We start from the raw sequence: 21,782 nt of genomic DNA on the forward strand, positions 1-21,782 counted from the left end.
ATATGTGTTATAATAAATTCAATATAAATAATAAAAATAAGGTGTATGTATATGTATATACAATGTAGATGTATATACAAAACTCCAACACTTATATACGCATAAATAAATTTACATTGTTGTTTATAGCAAAAAGAGGAGGATAAACTCAGGAACAATATATTATATTATATTATATTATATTATATTATATTATATTATATTATAGTAGATGACGATCACTCTCACTGCACATGTGTCTGTCAATCAGTCACGGGTGTGTTTCTGCGTCATCACTTCTCAGCCAATCACACGGCGACGTCCGGAAACGGGGCACCAGAGACGTAAACCTGGCAAACATGGCGACGTTCCGGGGAGAGTACGGAGATTGGAAATACGAGCGCTTTTAACACGACTAAACAACCTCCTCCTCGCATGTTACAATGTGGTGGGGTTAGCCGCAGCCTCCGCACTAACAGCCTTTTAGACGATGCTCGCAGAGGTAAGCCAGCGCCGGCGAAACCGACGCGTGTGTCCCCGCAAGTAGTTTGTTTTCCAGCGGTGGGCTACACGGCTAGTTAGCTTGTAGCCGCTAGCGTCGTATAGCGCTAACCCCGCAGGTAAACACTCAGCCTGTCAGCCGGGGAGAGGACGGGACGTGGCCGCGCTGCTCGCCTGCTATTACTGGCGGTCAGCCCCGGGATTACACGGCTAATGCTAAGTTAATACGATGATCTAAGGATGTGCGCACTGTCAACACCGTGCTGGAATTAGCTCGACACAGGCAGTGTCGGTAGTATGCGTTTAGATTATGTGTAACGACCCTCGAGAACGAATTTCTACATCACAACAAACACAGGTGAGCTGGGCGTTAGCTCAACGCTACTGAAGCTAACACCTCATGTTGAAGGCAAATGAAAGTGATCTGTTTGGTGCTGGCATGGTTGTGGGTTAACTTGCTACTCCACTGATTTCTCCACAGTTAGCTCACGTTTCACACCGCTAACACGCATGCTGAGCAGGCTAATAGTCTGTGTTTTGTCATCTCCTGCTCATTTCACTCAAACTTCAGGGAAGAGTCAGAGATGTTTACACACAGGAACACAGCCAGTCAGAGTCAGACTAGTGTCCTTCTCCTGTCGGACACAAACAACCGGCCTAACACAGGCCTGTCTTATAATAGTAAAAGTCTTTGAACCATTGCAGCTCGTCAGTGGTTGAAGAGATTAGCTTTGGCTCTGTGGGCACTCGTGTGATTTGCTGTGACATTGTAGTTTTTATGCCACAGCGCTCACTTGATGCACTTTCTCAATGCATGCACTGTTCCCGACTTTCAACATACCCTGGTCATGACACCTGCTGACACGTACTGTAACTCACAGATCCTGTGAGTGTAGCAGGCGCAGTCACTTTTCTCACTACAGTTTCCACCTCACCTGAGCTACAGGTGACCTCCCCACACCCAGGCACCTCTCCAGCAGTCTGAGCACAGGTTTAGCCTCTGTAATGAGGCTTCAGCTGCCTCTGCACTGTTCTTTGTCTCTGACAGGCAGTAGTAATGTCTCTGTGAAGCTCAGTCAGGTGTTAAACTACAGTAGCTCTTTGTGAAATCTTGTTCATGGCTAACCTTTAGTCTGAAGTGAATGATTGTCTTGTGTTGGGTTAGTCCTGCGATTAAGCTATGTATTGTCATTGCTATTATGGACATAGGATGCAAGATTGCAACACTATTGTCTTCATCATCAACCAAGCTCCTGCACAGGAATGCTGTTGCCTCTCAGCTAATAGAAACTCTGTGCTCTGTCTGCTTCACTTCCTAGATTTTGAGTTTCATTTTGTTAGCTTCCTGCTAGTATTTGTATCTATAGGTCATTTGAGTTTAAAAGCATATTTGCACTGTAATTTGTAGCTCAACTGTTGCTCATGTGTTTTTTACTCATTGGCTTGTATGACCTAGCTTAGTTGTAGTCATTGGTATGAACTTTTTTTCTGTCTGGTTGTGATTTACCTGTGAGAGTGAATGGCATACCTGCATAGCTTAATGAATACACTTCTTCAAACTGAGATGGTTTGTTGTAGGGAGGTGTGGGTGCATTGTGTGTTCAACCACGTGCACGCAAAGTTATCTCATTGCCTTTCACCCCAGGCTAAATCTCATTAAGGTGTCTTAATCAAAGCTCGGTGGACAGCACATTGTCGCCTGCTCGACATCTAGTCCACCTCTCCCTCCTTCCTTCTGTCAATAGAAGTGGCCCCTATCAAGAGGTGTGTCACCTTTCATGCATCATACATCTCTCATGAATTAAGCCTTGTTCAGACCTGTGTTTTTAATCCAGATAAATCCTCATTAAATTAGGTCATGCTAAGACACAGAATGCAGCTCACATTGGGCATTAGCATTTGCTGCTAAACTAAATGAACAAATACATTTGGTGTGGCCCGGGTGATGCATCTGCCTACTGTTACAGAGGTCATGGTTGAATTCCCAGTTGGTACATCTTGCTGGGTTTTGTGTTCCAGTTGGTGGGATTTTGCAGGGTGTGTGATTCTGAGGATTTGGCTAGGATCTTTGGTGAATAATAAAAACCTCCACATACGCCCTCCTGGATCCACTTCTCACTAGAAGATGAAAAGAGAAAGCTGGGGAGGAGGCTTGTCTCTGCGGAGGCATGTGGCTGACTTCATCCTCCCCAGGGTAACATGATGGTTAACACTGTTGGACTACAGCTGAAGAGAGCAGTCCATATAAGACTGGATGGAGAAATAAAGGGGTTCAGAGGTCCCAAAACAGAAACACTTAAATTCTGACTATTCTCAACAGCACATTTTAAAATTGTGAAGAAAGATCATAGTTCAGTCTGTGTTGATCTTGATTGTGGATTAGAAAGATTGTTATATGATTTTGTTCAGAAGTAGCCCTTTAGTATGACTACATGTGTTTATATGCACACATTAACACATAAGAAAATCTAGGACTTGTCGGTATAGCTGTCCACTTGTGATCAGGTCGTCTAAGATGCATTGCAAAGTGTAGCAAGTCCAAAGATTACAATCTGGTCAATGTGCTGGTCATAAATGTTTCCATTTTCACTCTGAGCTTTTTGTCCCCACCTCCTGTAAATAAATGCCGGTGCTATGCGTGTGCATAAACTTGCACACTCCACTCGTTACATTATCAAATCTGTTGAAGGTGAAGTACTCTGCTTGACAAACACAAGTGGTTTTACTGCGATTAATGAAGAAGTTTAGTTTAGCAAATTCCCCCAGGTTTTGTTTTTATCAGGTGAGAAGTGCTGGGTTCATCATGAGATTGTTGGAGAACTGATCACTGAGGCCTTCTCTGTTCGCACTCCTGCAGTAGGACTCGTTCAATCAGTCAAAAGGTAGCTAAGGGCTTGTCAGTAGGGACAGCACAGGTTTGGAAATAATGAGCAGCTTGATTTTCCCTGTGTCTACTCAACTCATTGTTATGTTGTCAGTGTGGGATGTAGAAAAGACAGCAGAAGGCTGACCACCTTCAAATGACAGAATAGGTTAGACATGCTAGCAAGTAGGATTCCAGCCAACCTGCATATATGAGCACACAGCAGGGCAAAATCTTCAGCAACATTTGTTTGTGATGTATTGCTCTGTTGTTAAAAGTACCACAGCCTCAGAAAGTGATATCTGTTCTTTAAAAGAAATGAAAAAAGAAAAAAAATCCATCTATGACCGTAAAATATTGCCTCATTTGGCATTTGTGGATCTATCAAATGTAAACTAGCCCCACCTCTATCTTAATCCACCCCTCAGCCACTCACCCGACTCTGTTCATCAAACACATAACCCTTTGTTTGTCTTCTTTTACGAAACTAAGGGTATCAAACGATATAAAAAAGCTCCACTCTGCAAGGTGACTGATACAGTATTGAATTTGGATACCAGACCCCAGCCCATCAAGGCCTGCTGACCTGCTTCAGACAAACATTTTGAAATTCGGTTGCGCTTGCTAAGTTTTCTCTCAAGCTTGAAGGTCCCCGTCCATACTAACACCTGAAAACGCAGGAATAGGACAGCATTTTGCACTAAAAACACTGGAGTAGTGTGGATAGCATTAACATATCAGTAAGGATGTTTTGTAAAGCTAAAATATAATAGTGTGTATGTAGCTGAAGTGTAAAATGTCTCTAGAAATTAACCATCATTAGTATTGCAGTTTTACGAGGTTGGCATATATCTTTTAATTCCAAAGTTTCAGTTTGTATTCCCCTTTCATTCTAGAGATTTCCTCTCAAGGTTAAGGTGGCAGCTCTTTCTATCATTTATTCTGGTGGATTAGGCCGGCATGATTAGTCAGCCCCTCTTACTTTCTCTCCCTCTCTCAGGCATTAACCGCGGATCTCCCACTGGAGAGCTTTAATGGGCTGAGTTAACCTCTCGCCCAGTGACCACACTGATCATGGTTGCATCTCAGCGCTTCAAGCGTGGACTTGAGTGTATGGGTTGCCAAAATAGAAATATCTACCCTTGAGCAGTTTTTAAGTTGTTCCCTGAAATCTGGGAAATGATAAACACTGATAAGAAGCTGTTTGTGAATGCGCCTGGAGTCAAGGACATGCAACAGCAGAAAACACCTCATAAAGCCTTGCTTCTGTGCATATGTAGTCTGCCTCTGAAAATGCTGCTCTATAATGATGTACACTCCTTTCATTGATCATGTATGCTAAGATTTTATTTTAAGACATGGTGTCCAGCCTACACGCCACCCATCCCTTCTTTAGATCAATACTTACTTTTGTGTGTCTGCGTGTGCTCACATTTAGTTTGAAGACTGTAAGACTTCTTGCGTTTACAATTCTATGTGTCTATTTATTGTGGGTTGCGTAAGGATTTGCCTAGATGTTTAGATGTGTGTGTCCGTTGGGCTTTGGTGTTAATCACTGGAACAGATGGTTCATGTTTAAAACCCTGTGTAAGCTGTAATGACTCAAGAGTGTCTGTTATCATGTCTCCTACAAAGCCAAGCCTCCACAGCCTCATCATCTCACCACAAAGCCGTACTGATAGCCTCCTGCTCACTGGCACCATTATTCTCAGACCAGACCTACGTTACCCACCTAAACTACATCCAGATACTTACTCATGGAACTGACTACAATAGACTTGGACAGGATTCATTATGTAATTTGTCACTTTACACTTCTAAAAATGCAAATATCCCCGAAAATGAAAACAGCTGTCTAAACAGTTTTCTTTAGGAATTTTTTCCCTAACCAGAGTATCAGAACCTTAACTCCCCCAGCCTTTATGTTTACAAAAACACTTCCCAGTTTTCAGTTGACTTGCACAAATCCTGCCTACATGCGCTGAATCAGGCTTGAATTAATTCAAAATGTCAAAATAATCTAGTCATCTCTGACTGATGGAACTGGCAGCATGCTCTTAGATTCAGCTGACCAAGGTCTATGGTGTCACCAGATAGGTTTAAGCGAGTATTTGCTGCTGAAAGCTTGTGAACATGGCCAACAGTATAACTGCCCTCTCTTTGATTCCTGTGTGGGTGCTAGCTAAACAGAGTGGATGTGTTTCTAAAGGTCAAATGTTCTTTGAGGTTTGCGTGAAAGTCAGTACCTTGAGTATGTATATATATACATATATACACATATATATACATATATATATATATCATACTTTCTGGTTTCCGGTATGACTTGTACAGTAGTCATACCAGAACAAAGGCTGTAGTTGTGACACACAGCAGAACCACGACGCAGCCTGTGTGGCTCGAGCGTTAGAAGTGTCAGGACATTCCTATTTTTCATAGATGAATCTGAGATTGTATTAGGGTGTACACGTCCTATAATATTAACCTTTGTCTCTACTACTCCTAGCTCAACTGTAATATAAGTCATCTTTGACCAGCCCTATTATCCTCCAGTAGTCACAACCCTACTATTATTGACATTGTCTCAACCTGTTGTGACTTGAGAAAGAGGGTAGTCGAGCCAGTTTGGACACATTCTGCAGCCTGGACACGAATGTTTCAAATATTCTAAAGACATTGGTTACTCTCAGCTGTTTGCTCTAACTGTCTGTCTTTCTTCAACGCTGTAAGATGGGGGGGGGACTTGGTTAACTTAGCTACATTTCTGCTGGGTGGTCTGTTCTCAGACATGTTACATTTTCATTTAACAGGGTCATTAGAAGGGTGGTAAAAGAAATTCAAATGAATATGTCTGAATAAGCTGGTCTCTACAGTGAAGAAAAACTTGGTGTTAGCTCAGATTCAATTAAAAAAAAAAACTACCCAGTCAGTCTGCAACATTTTATACAACTAAATAAAGATGAATTTATCTGTTGGCCAATAAAAAAATTGCAGATATTAGCCTTTGACAGTCATATCAATATCAGCATATATGTTTGCCGACATGTGAAAATATGAAAACACTTTTTTCCCCAGAGTTCTATATATGTGGTTGTATTTGTGCTTTCATTATATTTATAGTTAAAAATAATATATCAATTCACCAAGTAGACTTTATTTGTATTGTGCTTTTTATACAAACAATTAAGTAAGTGCCTTACAGAATAAAAGTAATCAAAACAATACCCACCTACGTCCACACACATAGGAAGCCAATATTGACAGGAGGAGAGGAAATGCTATCGTAAATCTCATAAGTTTGAAATTAGGAAACACCGAGGGCAGATAAAAAGTTTATGGTTAAACTATAAAATGTAGTAATTACATTCCTTTGTCATAAGCATTTGTTTAAGACACCTTAGGAATCATTTTAATTATTTTCTTTGAATATATACATACATCAGCCAATATATCGGTATTGGGACACCAAAAGTTTATATTTATCAGGCTCCACAACTAATATAATACATAAGACCTGGTTCAAGTGGGGTCTAGAACTGAATAATCGTATTATTATTGTTATCTAATCTTACTGCTGAGCAACTAACATGAAGCAACTGATTAGTTTGTCACAAAGTATTCCGAATTTAAAATATTTGCAGTGGATCCTTGTATATGGTCTGGGGTCCGCCACTGTCACAAATAGAATTTCATTGTGTGGGAAGCTGCTGTCTTGTCTCGGCCTGGTCTCAGCCTGTCTAATTGGCTGTGGGCTTCTGGTGAGGAAATAAATTCAAGGTCAGTCGATCCCACTGACAGTCATCAGTGTCAGCTTTGCTGTGTAATCAGTTGTGTGTGGTGATGAACGATGTCACAGGCTGATCTGATCTGAACTGGAGCCAATCAAGTCCAGTGAACTGATATGTTTGAAGCTCTCAAATGCAGAATATAAGGATACCTTTGTAATACCGTTGTAATTCGGTCCCCCCCCACTGCCATACTTTGATCAGCTTGTATCTCTACCACTCATGTTTTTGGAGCTGACAGTTTATCTCCATATGAAATGACCTGAATATGGAGTGGAAACAAAAGACAACTTCATCGGGACATGGTGGTCATGAGGAACGCACGTGTGTGTTGGCAGCAGTTCAGTGTTGCCTCAGATTTTCATGAGATATTCCAAATTGTTGTCATTAGTTTATTAAAACTTAGTTCCTGTATCTGATCAGACATTCAATCAGTGATTAGATTGTTTGTCATCTGCAGTAGCTTTATGCAACAACATGTTTAGTGGGCAATTGTAAGAATGAGTAAAATTGTGGATTTGTATGTTTGTAGAGCCACAGGATGAACTAGATCTGCTTCACAAATAATCCAAATAGTCTTCTCTTCATCACTGACTCTCAATAGCCTGCCTGTGTGCTGTGGTCATGCTGTAGTGTATATAGTGATCTGGCCTTCCCATGCGTCCGACACACTTGGCAGCCAGTTTAATGTGTGTCATCCAATTGTCCATAGTTGGCAGTGGCAGAGAAAACAATGTGTCAATGTCCTGAGGTGGCTCTGTCTGTCCCTATCTGGCTCCATCAGCGGAGGTGCTGAGGAACTCTGGTATGAATGTAGGGCAGCCGAAGATCATCGCTGCTGATAATCATGATGTCTGTCAGTGACACCCCTCTGATGGCTCCACGGCTGAAGTGTGAGAGAGATACAGTGTGTGACTGTCTGACAGTTTTCACATGCCACCATAGTTATGTAGATAACTACATTATTCACATTAGCACGTGACACTGAATATTATAGTACTTTGCCTAGCTTTTCGTAGCCTGGTTTCATTTGTCCAGCCTGTAGCTGTGGGGATGGATACGTTTGTGGAGACTCATCCCTCATGTAACAACCTTAGGACTGTAAAAAGGGCTTCAAATAATAAATCAGCCTATTAGTGACTTATTTTCCAACAAAATTTTTCAAATCATTTTTCTGGTATTTTTGTTTTGTATTTGATAGCAGCAATGAAGATGGACTGGAAACGTGGGGAGAAAGAGTACGGGAATGACATAGAAAACAGACCAGCCGGCAGGCAGTCGAACTTGGGACTCGCTGCTCAGGGCATTTGCACCCATTGGGTACATATAAACATTCATCCATAAATACGTGTCTGTCTGTGTGTGTGTGCGCGTGTGTCCATGTAATTTGTCTTTACCTGCTTATCCTGCAGCATCATAGGGGGCTCCATATATCCAAGAACCTATACAATATGTATAGGGCTAATTCCTGGATATATGAAGCCTTTATAACCTGCTTTCGCTGTCATGGGAGAAAATTAAATATAAAGTCTATAAAGTCTTATCCTCTCTGATGTGAAAGCATCAACAACAGTCATGATAGAGGTCACTTCCAGTTTTAAAACCCTCAGCCGGCACTGAGCTGGACTGAGTGGGTATTAGCTCTGCGGTTTGTGCCAGTGCTATACTTATACAGTGATGGTAGCTCCACTCTGCTCTGTCTTCCTCGACTCTTGTACTCAGATTAAGTTGTCTGGTGTTGTATCATTTCCCTGTCTGCATCAGTGTCACAGTATGGGACTGAAAATGGAACAAGTAATTGGGAAATGTGGGACACAGAGGTGCTAGCAGGAAAAGAGAGTTTGGTTTCCTGCAGTGACAATAACAGGAAAACCATAGGATGTGACTCTCACACACACACACTCACACACACTCACACACACTCACACACACTCCCAGTCTTCATCTGACACTCTCTAACAGTACAGCATGCAACAGTCTGTGTCTGTTTAAATATTGTTTTCCTGTGCTGACATCAAAAGTGTTGAAGTGAGTTTTTGCTGCTCTGTGAATGATGTAATACAATAATAATACAACTCAATATCGATATCAACCAATATTTATTTCCATATATATGCTATGAAGTGTAAACAAATTAAATATATAAATGTATTAAAAAACAGGTTGTTGATTCTACATTTTTCTTTATTTTGTTGTAATTAGTTCATTTGGGATTGCTTTTGATTTTTTTCTTTAATGTGGCTCTTTTCTTTTTTTTCATCTTAATCCAAGTTTACCAGAATAAGATGCATGTTTTTTAAACTGAGGATGTCTATTATTCCCAGAAAGGGATAGGCCAATGTATTGGTGTGACACTGGAATGAGAAATATATGTATGCATTTCTATTTATGCACAAAAAACAATGGGCTAGTTGATTATTAACTTTTCTCAGGAATGCATATTATAAACTAGCAGATCACCATAAAGATCATGCAGCTTGATATCACATGATCACCTGCTCAGCTCTGACGTAAGCTCTGCTTCACGTGCTGAGAGTTTGTAAATATTGGAGTCAGAGCGCACTCTGCTGGACCAATGACGTAATGACACTATTTCAAAATGACCTGCATTTTTTTCTGCATCGGGTTTCTATATTGGCTTGTGTTTGACAATGTACAACTAAACCAATATACACTGTATCTGTGACAAGCCAATAATGGCAGATACAATCAACAAGCTGACATTTCGGGCTGGCTCAAGTATTAATGTAAAAAAACATCTTGATCAGTTCCTTAAAACATGAATAATGTTTGTGACAGGGCTGCAAACTAAAATACTTTCTAATATCAGCGATAGAAAACTTAAATACCTTTATCAGACAGTAGCTTTTCTTTTAACTAACAAATGATCATCACACACATATTGGCATTTATCAACCAGCTAAATTATAAACAGTAGTTCAAGGATTATTCATCCTGTGTTTTGGATTTATGTGCGTTTCAGGCCAGTCTATCCATCTGGGGATGGGGGGGTCTTGGAGTCGTGCTGTTCCTCGTCACCTTTGGACCCTTTGCCATATTCTACCTGGCCTTTTATATCTTCTGCTTTGTTGGAGGGTGAGCATTGACTTTTTGAAGCCATAATTGGATTCTGTCTATAACCACAACACTCTGTACAGAAGCCTGACAGGTGAGTTTAAACTTGCTCTCACTTGTTTTCCAGGGGCTTTGCAGTCACTCTGCTCTATGGAAAGATCAACTCAGAGAAACACCTGGAGAAATGCGAGCACTCTTACCTGCCACCCACACAGATTGGTATAGTGAAGGTAAAAGGAGCTTAAATAAACACAGTTTGGATGTCACCTACACAAACCAATTAATTAGCTGATAATTCGTTTTCTTCGTTGATGGTGTCAGCATGCAGATCAGGCTTTTTGCTGCTATGAGTACTCACATTTCACCACATCTCTCTTGTCATTGTGTATTTCTTTTTCAGACATTGGATGAGATGAAGCTGGAAATGAAGCCTATAAGGATTGACAGGAGATTGACTGGCTCCAGTTTTATAGACGAACCACTACAACAGGTGTGTGTGTGTGTGTGTGTGTGTGTGTGTGTGTGTGTGTGTGTGTGTGTGTGTGTGTGTGTGTGTGTGTGTGTGTGTGTGTGTGTGTGTGTGTGTGTGTGTGTGACTTTGTGACTTCCTGTGTATTAAACACTACAGGATTGACTGTAAATTATAGCATTTATTTTTGTTTTGAAATGCTGTCTGCTGGTGATTTACTCAGTTTAACACAATTGTAACTGGTATGGCCAAAAGTCAGTCCCCTTAAATTCAATCAAGCTGCAACAAATGTCCCCCACTCATTGATATCAGTTCCCTAAATCAATATCCATGAATTATTCCCTGGAGAATAAGGGGAATGTATTAAGAAAGCCTCATGTCACAATGTTAAAGAAAGTGGTTAAATATTCCTGGATCTGCCATTTTGTCTAGATCCACTAAAAAATGTAATGTGTTCTTTCTCGGCCCATGTACCATCCTCGCACCAAGTTCCGAAACCATGACCTCCTTGGCAGATATAAAAAGATCTTGTAAATGATGTCAGGTTGCCTGTCAGTGTTGCCAACACGTACATACAGTTAATTGCTTTTGTCTGCTGGTCACAGTTTCTCTTTCCACCCTGATCTGTGGTTAACGACACTTACAGTAGAAACCAAGCTTTTAGCACGTTCTCCTCAGTAAAAGCCACATGACCGGCAGAGGTACGTGCAGACTCAGCAATTTGAGATGGTCAGATGTTTCTCTACTGTGGTGTCTCTGTTCTCCATTCCTCCCTGGGAATGCACACTAATCATTTCAGCAGCACGTGAACCTCGAGATCTTTCACTTTAACATGACACCATTTATTTGTTTGTTTGTTTGTTTGTAAGCAGCATGACGCAAAAAATACTGGACAGATCACCATAAAACTTGGGTGAAAGCTGTGATATACAGCTTGATTGAATTTGAAGGGAATGTGGGGCCTTTGTGATGGAATGTGATCTGCTCACTAGCATTTAAGTTTTGATCAATGTAATTGAATCAATCTATTTAGCTGCAATCTGTATTGTATTAAACAAATTACATCTAAATCATTGATTTATCCATTCTTTAAACCTAATAGCCCAGTTGTCTTTGGGTGTTATAGACGATGATGATTAACAGGGTTAATTTTCTATCAAAGAAGAGTTATTTACCTTGCATTCAACTCTGTATCATTTATTTAACTTTCCACATCTCTCTATTTGTTGTCCCCCTGAGCCTCTGTTCTTGTTTCCTCTGCAGGTGATCCAGTTTGCTCTGAGAGACTACATCCAGTACTGGTACTACACTCTGAGCGAAGATGAATCCTTCATACTGGAGATCAGACAGACTCTGCAGAACGCCCTCGTCCAGTTCTCCACACGGTACAAGAGGAGCATATTCTGAACCCTTTGACACGTTATGCTTCAATATTTATAGTTTTATACCAAACCTGCTTCGTATTTATTAAACTTTGTGTGTGTGTGTTTATGTGTCAAGGTCCAAAGAGGTGGACTGGCAGCCTTACTTTACCACACGCCTGGTGGACGACTTTGCCACCCATTTACGTGTCTTCAGAAAAGCCCAGGATCGTCTCGCTGACAGAGAGGACAAGCAGAGTACGCACACATTCCTGATCGCTTCCTATCCCTCACTAATCATTAGTATACACAGCAAGTCTCCTGAATTTTCCTAAACACTGATTGCGTATTTGGTTTGATCGTATAAGATTTGATTACAGCTGTAAAAATTGTTTCATAGAGTCGAGCAGAGATAATGACGAGTTATGTCTGAACAGGAGACATAACGGATGAGCTGGTGGACTCGTTCTTTGAAGCCGAGGTGGAGATGGAGAGGAAGATTTGTCGAGACGTAGTGTGCACTTCAAACAAAGACGAAGAAGGTAAAGGCACCTCTTCAATCGTTCTTGTTTTACATTTGACACCAATCAAGCAGAAAACCTAATCACAAGCTGTATGTGTGTGTGTGTGTGTTGTGTTGTGTTGTGCTGTGTTAGGTTTCCTTAGGGACTTGTGTGAGTTGCTTCTGTACCTGTTACTACCTCCTGGAGATTTCCACAACAAGAACATGAGATACTTCCTAAGGGTGAGTACACATACGATGCAATATATAAACATAAAATCTTGAACAATCTCACACACATTCATCACACAGTGTGTCTGTGTTGAGTCACCAGCAAGTCCTGCCAGTTTGGCTACTGGCCACAAGCCTCTCTGAGTCTTACATTCAACAACAGGCTTCTAAATTAGCCAAATTAACACAACAGACAACATGACGTCATGTTTGTAACTGGAAAGTCACTGTGGTGTTTTTTTTTAGGAGGTGTTGGCTCGTGGTGTCCTGCTTCCTCTGATCAACCAGCTGAGCGACCCGGACTACATCAACCAGTTTGTTATCTGGATGGTGAGATTTGACCGTCCATATGATCTATCAATCAGCTGAGTTGAGCTGTTTTTGTGTTAATAATCATAAAAGACAGCTTTCAATTGTAAGTGTGTGTTGGTGTGTTTATGCTTGTGTAGATTCGGGACTCCAGTTGTAACTATGAAGCCTTCATGAACATACTGAAGTTGACAGACAAACCTCCTGAGCTGGAGGCTGTCAAGGACAAGGTGGTGGAAGAGCTGCAGTATCTCCGCTCCCTGGACACTGCAGGAGATGGTGGGCGAACTCACTCACGCACACTCATATGAAAGTATTTCGCCATGTAAGGCACAGAGGACACCTGAAGATGCTCCTGCATTCATCTCCTTTACTGTTTCTTTGTCCCTTAGACATCAATGTGATCAAAAACCAGATTAACAGTCTTCTGTTTGTGAAGAAGGTGTGTGAGACCAGGATCCAGAGGCTGCAGTCTGGCAAGGTGAGAAACAACAAAACAGTTTTCATGGTTCTCACACTGGAGGATTAAATAAAAAAATCTACTTTACTTAATTTTAGTGCATTCAGTTTTGATAGTTGCTTATTTATATTTATTAGTATGATGGTTACATTTTTTCTGCACAAGCATCCGCTGCATTTGCTCAAAGTCTTTCCTGTGTCTGGTGTGTAGGAGGTGGACGCCTTGAAGTTGGCAGCCAACTTCGGCAAGCTGTGTGTCATCCCCCTGGATCACATCCTCGTCCACAACATAGCCCTGCAGTTCTTCATGGGTAATTCTGCGAACACGAGACGCCAATGGATCCTCAAACTCTTTTTGTCATGTTGAAATTTATGTGGCTGTTCTAAATTCTCAAATGTTCGTAATTGAAAGAGTCTGACAAAGCCACAGTTACATTTAGTCATTGAAGTGGCACAATAATTCAAATTATTTATGTAATATGTATTTATGTAACCTTCTAACCTTAGACACCTTCGGTAACAACTGTTATGTATTTGTGTGTTGATCCAGACTTTATGCAGGCAGCGGGGGCGCAGGCCGAGCTGTTTTTCTGGCTCACTGTGGAGGGCTACAGGGTGACGGCACAGCAGCAACTGGAGGCCATGCAGGGCTGGCAGAAAGATGGCAAGAAGCAGCCCAGCGCCACCAAAGGACTGCTGAAGGCCGCTGCACTCGGTGTCTTCGAACAATACCTCTCTGAAAAGGTAGGAGGCGTTTGAATATCACATGTCAAAACTCAGAGGTTTTAACTATTAATTATTATTCCAAAAAAGTAATTTAGAGGTGACACAGATATTTCAATTCACTCTTGTTCATGGTGACCCCCACTGTCTGCATGATCAAGTTTCAGAGGATTTAACTGTAGCATCTTTGACAATATTAAAGGCAAAGTTGGCTACTTTTTAGTTTAGGTTTGGTCCCTCAGATGTTTAACTCTGTATACGTACCTGCTTTGTAGTACTTCTATCCTTATTTAAAAGAAATAATCTACTGACGTACGTCTATTATTTATTGACAGGCATCTCCCAGGGTGCAGGTGGAAGAGGAGTCGGTAACAAAACTTGGGGAGAAGCTGCAGAAGGAAGATCCCACGCCAGAGATATTTGATGAAATCCAGAGACAGGTACAAGAATCTTTTCCACAGATTTGTCTGTGTGACTGAATTTTATGACCCATGCTGACACTTGAAGAAACTTCATTTTAGCTGTTTTCATTGATTAAAGCAGAGATACACATTTTTCTTCTCTCTTCTTTAATTCCATTCTCCACAAGTTTCACACATGATGTGTTTTACCACAGGTGTATGACATGATGCTACGGGATGAGCGCTACTACCCCTCCTTCAAGCAGAGCCCTCTGTACGTCCGCATGCTCGCAGAGCTGGATATGTTGAAAGAACCAAGTTACCGGGGATCTGATGACGGCGAAGGAGAGTCTTTCAACGGCTCTCCCACAGGAAGCATAAACCTAGTATGTTGTCTTCAATGCCTGTTGCAGAGTTCAGAAAAATCCTGATGTGACAGTAATTTTGCAGTTCATCTTCTGGTTGTTTATGATGTACTTGTTCCCTGTGATTTTAGTCTTTGGACGACTTGTCCAACTCCTGCCATGATGAATCTATGCACCTTCATGCCTTCATCTCCGACACAGGTACAGAGACACACAGTCTAAATACTCTTGTTTTTCTGAACGTTGTGTTCAAGTGTCTGTTGGTGAAAAGTTGTGAAGAAATGTAGGATTTGACTCTTACAGTTTGTGTATGCAGAGTGTTTCATACATACCTGTTAGTCTGCTAGTCCGCACCTGCTCCCCCTTCATGTTTTTTCACCTCCCAGCTCTGTTCAGCTGCATGTGTCAGCTGTGTCACTTTCATCCTGTTCCAGTGTTTTCTCTTTATATTTCTTTCATTCCATCACCTTCACTGTTTTTCTGTTTTCTTTTTCCTTCCTCCTCCCCTCCCTCCCCCTTCCTGTCATTTTCCTCCTTTTTTTATCACATTTCCACTCTGTGCATTGCATTCTTTCTTCTGCTCGTTCTTCTTCCCCCACACACACTTTGCTCCTGCACATTCTTTTCATTCCATTCCATTCTTTCTTCTACTTCCATTCACTCCCTCGTACTCCATTCCCTCATGGGATTTATTACCACGTGGCCTAGCTGACGCTTGTCTCCCCGGCTTCTGGGGTGCTGCAGGGGTTTGCAACGACCACGGTAAGACCTACGCGCTGTACGCCATCACTGTGTTCAGACGCAACCAAGATGGCAGCGAGGACTGCTGGAAGACCTACCGCCGCTATTCAGACTTCCACGACTTCCATATGAGGATCACTGAACAGGTGTGTGTGTGTGTGTGAGAGAGAGAGTTTGATAAAAGTTAAAATTTGTGTTAAAATGTGAAGCAGCAACGTTAGTTTGTTTGTCTCCCAATGTTTTGTTTTAGTTTGAGAACCTGGCGTCGATCCTCAAGCTGCCAGGGAAAAAGACATTCAACAACATGGACAGAGACTTCTTAGAGAAGAGAAAAAAAGACCTCAATGCTTACCTACAGGTAATACTTATATACTACTATATATTAGATACATTGCCTTCATCGTTTTGTAGAGTATATATATATATACATGAATAACTTTTTGTGTGTGTGTTCCAGTTGCTGATGAACCCAGAGATGGTGAAGGCTTGCCCAACTCTGATTCCTTATGTCTACGACTTCCTAGAAAACAAGGCCTACAGCAAAGGCAAAGGAGAGTTCGCCCGAAAGGTTACTTGAATTTTCTAAACTATAATTTCACATTTCAGAATCATTTATTTATTACAAGATAACTGCAAATACATTTTGTGATGTTTGTTGCAAGATTTTAAGATTCTTTACATGTTGATACAATACTTTTTATATTATTATTATTAATATTATTTTTATTCCAAGGCACAAATATGTATTTTCAGTCATGAATCAAAGCTTAAATGTTTGTATGGATGTAGCATCATAAAACAAAAGCCTTATACAGGATTGTCAATGTGGTAAAACTAAATCCTGCATCTTCCTCCTTAATTGCATCCGCTTCAAAATGTAATGGGTTCTTTCTTGTCCTACCACTTCCTACAGTTTGTTGAGATATGTTCTGTTGTTTTTGCATAATCCTACTCACCAAAAACTACTCAACCAACAGGTGAACATATAACCTACATGGTGGAGGTAACTAGCACTTCCCCGAACAAGCCTTTCTTTGTATGCGGGTGTTTTGCGGAACATGTTACCAACTTCAGATTTCATCTTTAATTCAGCAGTTATTTGATTATTGTGACTCACTGAGGTTTGTAACTGTCTCAATAAAATACATTTTCGTCTTTTTGTTTCATTGGCCCATCAGATAGACACGTTTGTAAATCCTCTGAAGAGCTCAATGAGGAACGTGTCCAATGCGGTGAAGGCCCTGCCGGACAGTCTGGCTGAAGGAATGACCAAGGTATCTGATAACATGGGCCGCATGTCAGAAAGACTGGGCCAGGACATTAAACAGTCCATACTGAAGGTAACGCCATCAAATACTGACGATATTTTAAAAAATAGATCATGAACCACAAGCCTCCATGTTAGCTCATCCAACCTCTGACCATGTTAACTTTCCTCTGCTCTCCCAGGTGCCTCCACTCCTCCCCAAGTCAGACATCGACCCTGAACACTGTCGAGTCTCCGCCCAGCTCGATGACAACGTGAGTCAGTCAGTCTTGGCTTGGTTGCCACGTTTTTCTTTTTATTGTGGTTTCAGTAAATGTTAAATGTGTGTCCTATGTGTCCAGGTGGACGATAACATCCCATTGAGGGTAATGCTGCTGCTGATGGATGAAGTGTTTGACTTGAAGGAGAAAAATCAGTGGCTGCGCAGGAACATTAAGAACCTGCTGCAGCAGCTCATCAGAGCGACATATGGAGACACCATCAACAGGTCAGAGACACTAGGATATGTATTATATATCCACAGGTACAGCAAGTCCAAAAATATATCTACAATTCATTCATGGATCATTTATTAAGTTGACTATAAAAGTGTTTCTACCCTTATCAAGCTTTATTTTATTTATAACTAATCTCAGCAAAAACATGGTAACAGTCTTGTACATTTTGTTTAAGAGTGATCTGTTGCTTTTGAATGTAAATATGAACTCAAAGTAATTTAATCAAGAGGAGTTTAAATGTTTATGCTGTGTTGAAAAAAAAAAAAAAAAGAAATCACTCACACTTTAAATAAACTGATATCAGGATTAAGATCTTTTGATGATGAATAGAAGTGTTTCCAAAAAACAGTTTGTATATTTATGCACAGTTTGTAAATTTATTACAGTCCCTATCAGCAAACCACAAAATAAGGATTGAAATTCTCAGATGAATATGTGTACAAACCTAATTTAGTGCAGGCAATTTGAGATCTTCAGAAAATCCAAAAGCTTTGAACTCATGCACTGAATAATCTCTGTAGGAAAATCGTGGATCATGTGGACTACTTGACCTCACCAGAACAGGTGGCTGACTATGTCAAGAAGTTCAGGTAATGCCTCCCCTTTTCTTTCAAATCAATCTGATTGGTCAGAGGACTTGGGATTAACCCTGATCAGCTCCTTCTTCATACAGGGATTCCTACTGGCCCAACGGTATACTGGCTGAGACAACGCCCCGCCGGGACAAGAGCATCCGCATGAGGACACGAGTAGCTGCCAAGACCAGCCTGCTGGGTATCATGCCAGGTGAAGGCACATACACACTTAATCATTAGCCAGACCCTGTACGTACAATATAAACTCTAGCTAGCCCTAGGGGGCAGTAATGAGCCCATACTTTAGAATAGGAAAAAGCAGACAAAATAATAGAGAAGTAACTTAAACAAGTATCAAACCATTTTACAAGAAATAATTTGCAGGTATACTCACTTAACCTTCTTTTGCTTTGAGCTTCATATCTCTATTGTCTAACTAAATCATACTATACTTCATTCCCGCCCTAAAGCCTCACACAAGAGGCAAAAATTATCCCATGAGAGTTTTCTTTTTCACCACTTACTCCATATTTCTCTTTCTGCCCCAGATGAACTGAAGCACATCATTGGAGCAGACACCACGAGAAAGGGCATCCTGCGCGTCTTTGACATGTTCCAGTACCAACCCATGAACCGACGACTAGTCTACGTTTTCCTAGAGGGCTTCTTGGAGACAATGTTCCCCCAGTACAAATTCCCCGAGCTCTTTGTCAAGCTGCACTCCCGCTCACCGCGCATCCACAGATACAGCCAGAAACTCAAATCATCCTCTCTCAAGAGGTGACAGGAAAGGACGAGGCAACGGGACCGACTAGACACACACAGACTTGGGAGTAAAGAGTGAGAGCGGGGGCTTGACTTGAACCTTGAGGTGTGTGTGTGTGTGTACTTGATCTCTGCCCTTCCACTTTGCTCACACTCTTTGGTGAAAAACACTCCTACGATCAAGCTGATTGTGTCTTTGAAAACAGAAGGATAAACAACAGACTCTGCCCTCCTCACGCTCTGTGACACACATGCGCAAACACAAGTCCTGTAATTTTGCACCAAGACTGAACACGGCAGTCTTTTCTTTTAGCTTCTATATTTTCACCCTCCTTTTTGGACTTTTTAGTTGTTTAGCTTTATCCTGGTCCAGTCGATGCTGCTTTCACATGGTCCAGAGAGCTGACCACAGATACTGTATTGTTTTTAAACTGCAGGAGTAGATAGCGTAGACCCACACCTTGCCTTACCTTCCCGTTTCTTCTGTCTTTCTGCCAGCTCAGTCTGCCATCATTAGGCTGGCCGTCGTTATAGCCTCCCTCAATGCTGTAGACGTTTGATCTGCAAACTCTGCACACTTGTAAACACTATATTTTGTTTTCACAGCAACTAAATGTCAATATCACTGGGTTGAAGAGGCGCTGTTTTTAAAAATGTGACTGAACAAATGTGGGTCGAAAGGAGGATTTTTAGTTTTATCGTCAGCATTTTTTTTTTTTTCAGCCTCAATGCTTCTCTTGAATCATTTTTTTTTTCTTTTTTTGCTTGTCCGAAGTGTTGCATCATCTGTACCGCCCACCATCCTCAAAGAGTAGACCTCCCCTTTAACGCTAATGTCATGACCTCTGACGACCAAAGCTCATGCTGTTCCTACGTGTGTGTTTGATGACGGGATCCTCTGAACATACTGTGCATCATATCGATAATCGTGTTGGGGAAAGAGAATGAAGTGTTGACCTAGGGGGGTTGATGACACGCTGAAGTGTGTCACAGTAGTTGGAGCTCAGCTTTGGAGCTATCAGAGAATCTAGCTATCAAAGAATGTACTCTCTGGTCCAGTCTGTATTTGGCTTGTGTAGAATTAAGTGTGAGTGTGTGTGTATGTGTGTTTAGCACGAAGATCTAACCCTCTTCAGTCAGAAACTGTGCCAGTCTGAGTGAGTGAACCAGCCTTAAACCTACATCGAGTATAAACTGACCAAGACGCACACTAGAGGGAGCTCTCCTCCACATGACTGAAAGTTACAAGGAGATCGACATAGAGATATGGAGAAATATCCCTAATCACTTTTATTCAGAGAAAATTTAATTTAGTGCAATATTTTTGTTCTTTAATGCATGTGCATTTTGAATCATTGTATACTGAAGCAAGTAATTCATATTGTTTTAAAAGTAAAGAACGCGAGAGAAGCTCCCTGACACGTCTTCTTATCCCAACAACTTAACATTCCGTTGTTGTAAAAAAATACAATGTTTATTTTACAGACTTGTTTTATAAGTCTGATGTTTGGGTGTGAGGGGAGTGTTTTCCACTCATCCCTCACCCACTCGAGAGGGTTTTGGGGTATCGATCTGGGTGGGGGTTTGTGTCACAGCCTGATTGTTGGCTCATCAGGACATGGCTAGCTCAGTCGGAGTCAACTGCTTCTCTTTAACTTGCAAGTGGCGTTTTATGCATTCGAGCTCGTTCTGTCGAGTGTGAACAGGAGTCATGAATGGACAACTGGAGGGACCGCCCCTTTCCTCCTGTCCGACACTCACGGGAGAGCTGCGTTCTGTGACCAATGGAATCAATGCTAATGAGCACTTACCGTAGCAACTGTGTGAGGGCCTCTCCCGTTGGCTGGACGGAGCCTCGTTCTGCTGCAGACGTTAGAAGGGACTCTCTCGTCTGCTGTGATTCGCTTACACCGAGCAGTAATGGTGGACTCTGATTGGCCAAACGGAGGACACGAACTGGAGCCTCTCTTACCAGTAGAGAAGGAGACGTCACCTTTAACTTTCTGCACACCTCTCCATACAGGAAGGCTTGTCGTTTTTTTCCCCCCCTTTTTTTTAACCCCACTATATATGAATCTATTATAAAGAAAATTGTGCATATCTGTGTACAGTATGTGTTAATAGTGTGCCTAAATGTACTGTCAACTCTATTTTCATATTTTTCTTTAACCTAAGAAAAAAAATCAATCAGAATGTCATGATCATTTTACGCAACTGAAAATGACTTTAGGGTGTTTTTTTGCATTATGCTTATCAAACTGTTCCTTGTGAGCAACTGTGCTCAGATCAGTATAACACTAATAAAAAGTTACTCAGACTAACTGACCCAGTGTATCTAGTGTCTTATGTAGCTACAGTACTTGTTCACCTTCAGCTGCTTCAAAACTTAAAGCCACGCTATTTTACTCGATTACCTTAACGTAGCAGCTCCACAGTTAGTTTGATTCCACGATGACTTGGAAGAGGAAGAATGATGAAATGAAGAATGATTCCCACATCTCACCTTGATAGGTCTGCTTGATAGGTCAAGCAGACAGTGATCGCCCTCTACTGGATCAGAGGACAAACTTCATCGGACTGATGAGGTTCGAGACTGTATATTATGAATTTGAACAGGTCTCTACAGTTTGAACTTTCCCACCCACATTCAAATGAATGCTGGAATTCTGAATGAAAAGAGACAGCCCTAATAGAACTGAATTATTCACCGTGTGTGGCTGCAGAGGGCGCTGTCAAAAGGCTCAGTGTGTAGAATTTACTGACATCTAGTCGTGAAGCTGCACGATGTATATCTAAAGGGCTCATTCTACAGTAAAGAAAACAACAAGTTAGATAATTACACACAAGTGAAAACATCACTAGGATTATTTTATATTCAGTTTCTGCCAATAGATCCTTTCACCGTAATCTTACA

The 21,782-nt window shown here is 41.3% G+C and overlaps 1 protein-coding gene across 16 annotated transcripts; it reads left to right on the forward strand.

Annotated features, from left to right (window-relative positions):
* The first annotated feature begins 303 nt into the window (after window positions 1-303).
* Window positions 304-21,193, forward strand: snx13 (sorting nexin 13). Of its 16 annotated transcripts, none has more exons than XM_069516183.1 (26): window positions 304-481; window positions 8,330-8,448; window positions 10,112-10,224; window positions 10,331-10,433; window positions 10,604-10,693; window positions 11,936-12,057; window positions 12,173-12,291; window positions 12,471-12,575; window positions 12,690-12,778; window positions 13,013-13,096; window positions 13,216-13,354; window positions 13,468-13,556; window positions 13,746-13,845; window positions 14,085-14,278; window positions 14,593-14,697; window positions 14,874-15,044; window positions 15,155-15,224; window positions 15,732-15,910; window positions 16,015-16,122; window positions 16,222-16,332; window positions 16,943-17,104; window positions 17,214-17,285; window positions 17,373-17,518; window positions 18,050-18,118; window positions 18,202-18,314; window positions 18,652-21,193. In XM_069516183.1, the coding sequence occupies exons 1-26, from the start codon at window positions 415-417 to the stop codon at window positions 18,885-18,887; spliced, it is 3,075 nt and encodes a 1,024-aa protein (XP_069372284.1). In that variant the 5' UTR covers window positions 304-414; the 3' UTR covers window positions 18,888-21,193. The 16 variants fall into 16 exon arrangements, with proteins under 16 accessions (XP_069372284.1, XP_069372282.1, XP_069372283.1 ...); XM_069516181.1 differs by having other exon boundaries at window positions 16,222-16,331; window positions 16,933-17,104; XM_069516182.1 differs by having other exon boundaries at window positions 8,333-8,448; window positions 16,222-16,331; window positions 16,933-17,104.
* Window positions 21,194-21,782: the final 589 nt, after the last annotated feature.

This window comes from Paralichthys olivaceus, chromosome 20, assembly GCF_024713975.1.
Source record: "Paralichthys olivaceus isolate ysfri-2021 chromosome 20, ASM2471397v2, whole genome shotgun sequence".
Classification (NCBI taxonomy): Eukaryota; Metazoa; Chordata; class Actinopteri; order Pleuronectiformes; family Paralichthyidae; genus Paralichthys; species Paralichthys olivaceus.

What these genes read in the sequence shown, in the direction of transcription:
- snx13 (XM_069516181.1), top strand. Translation starts at nt 415, where the DNA reads ATGTTACAATGTGGTGGGGTTAGCCGCAGCCTCCGCACTAACAGCCTT. An exon ending in TGACAGAGAGGACAAGCAGA is followed by an intron (nt 12,292 to 12,470) that starts GTACGCACACAT and finishes ATGTCTGAACAG; the next exon opens with GAGACATAACGGATGAGCTG. An exon ending in AACAATACCTCTCTGAAAAG is followed by an intron (nt 14,279 to 14,592) that starts GTAGGAGGCGTT and finishes ATTTATTGACAG; the next exon opens with GCATCTCCCAGGGTGCAGGT.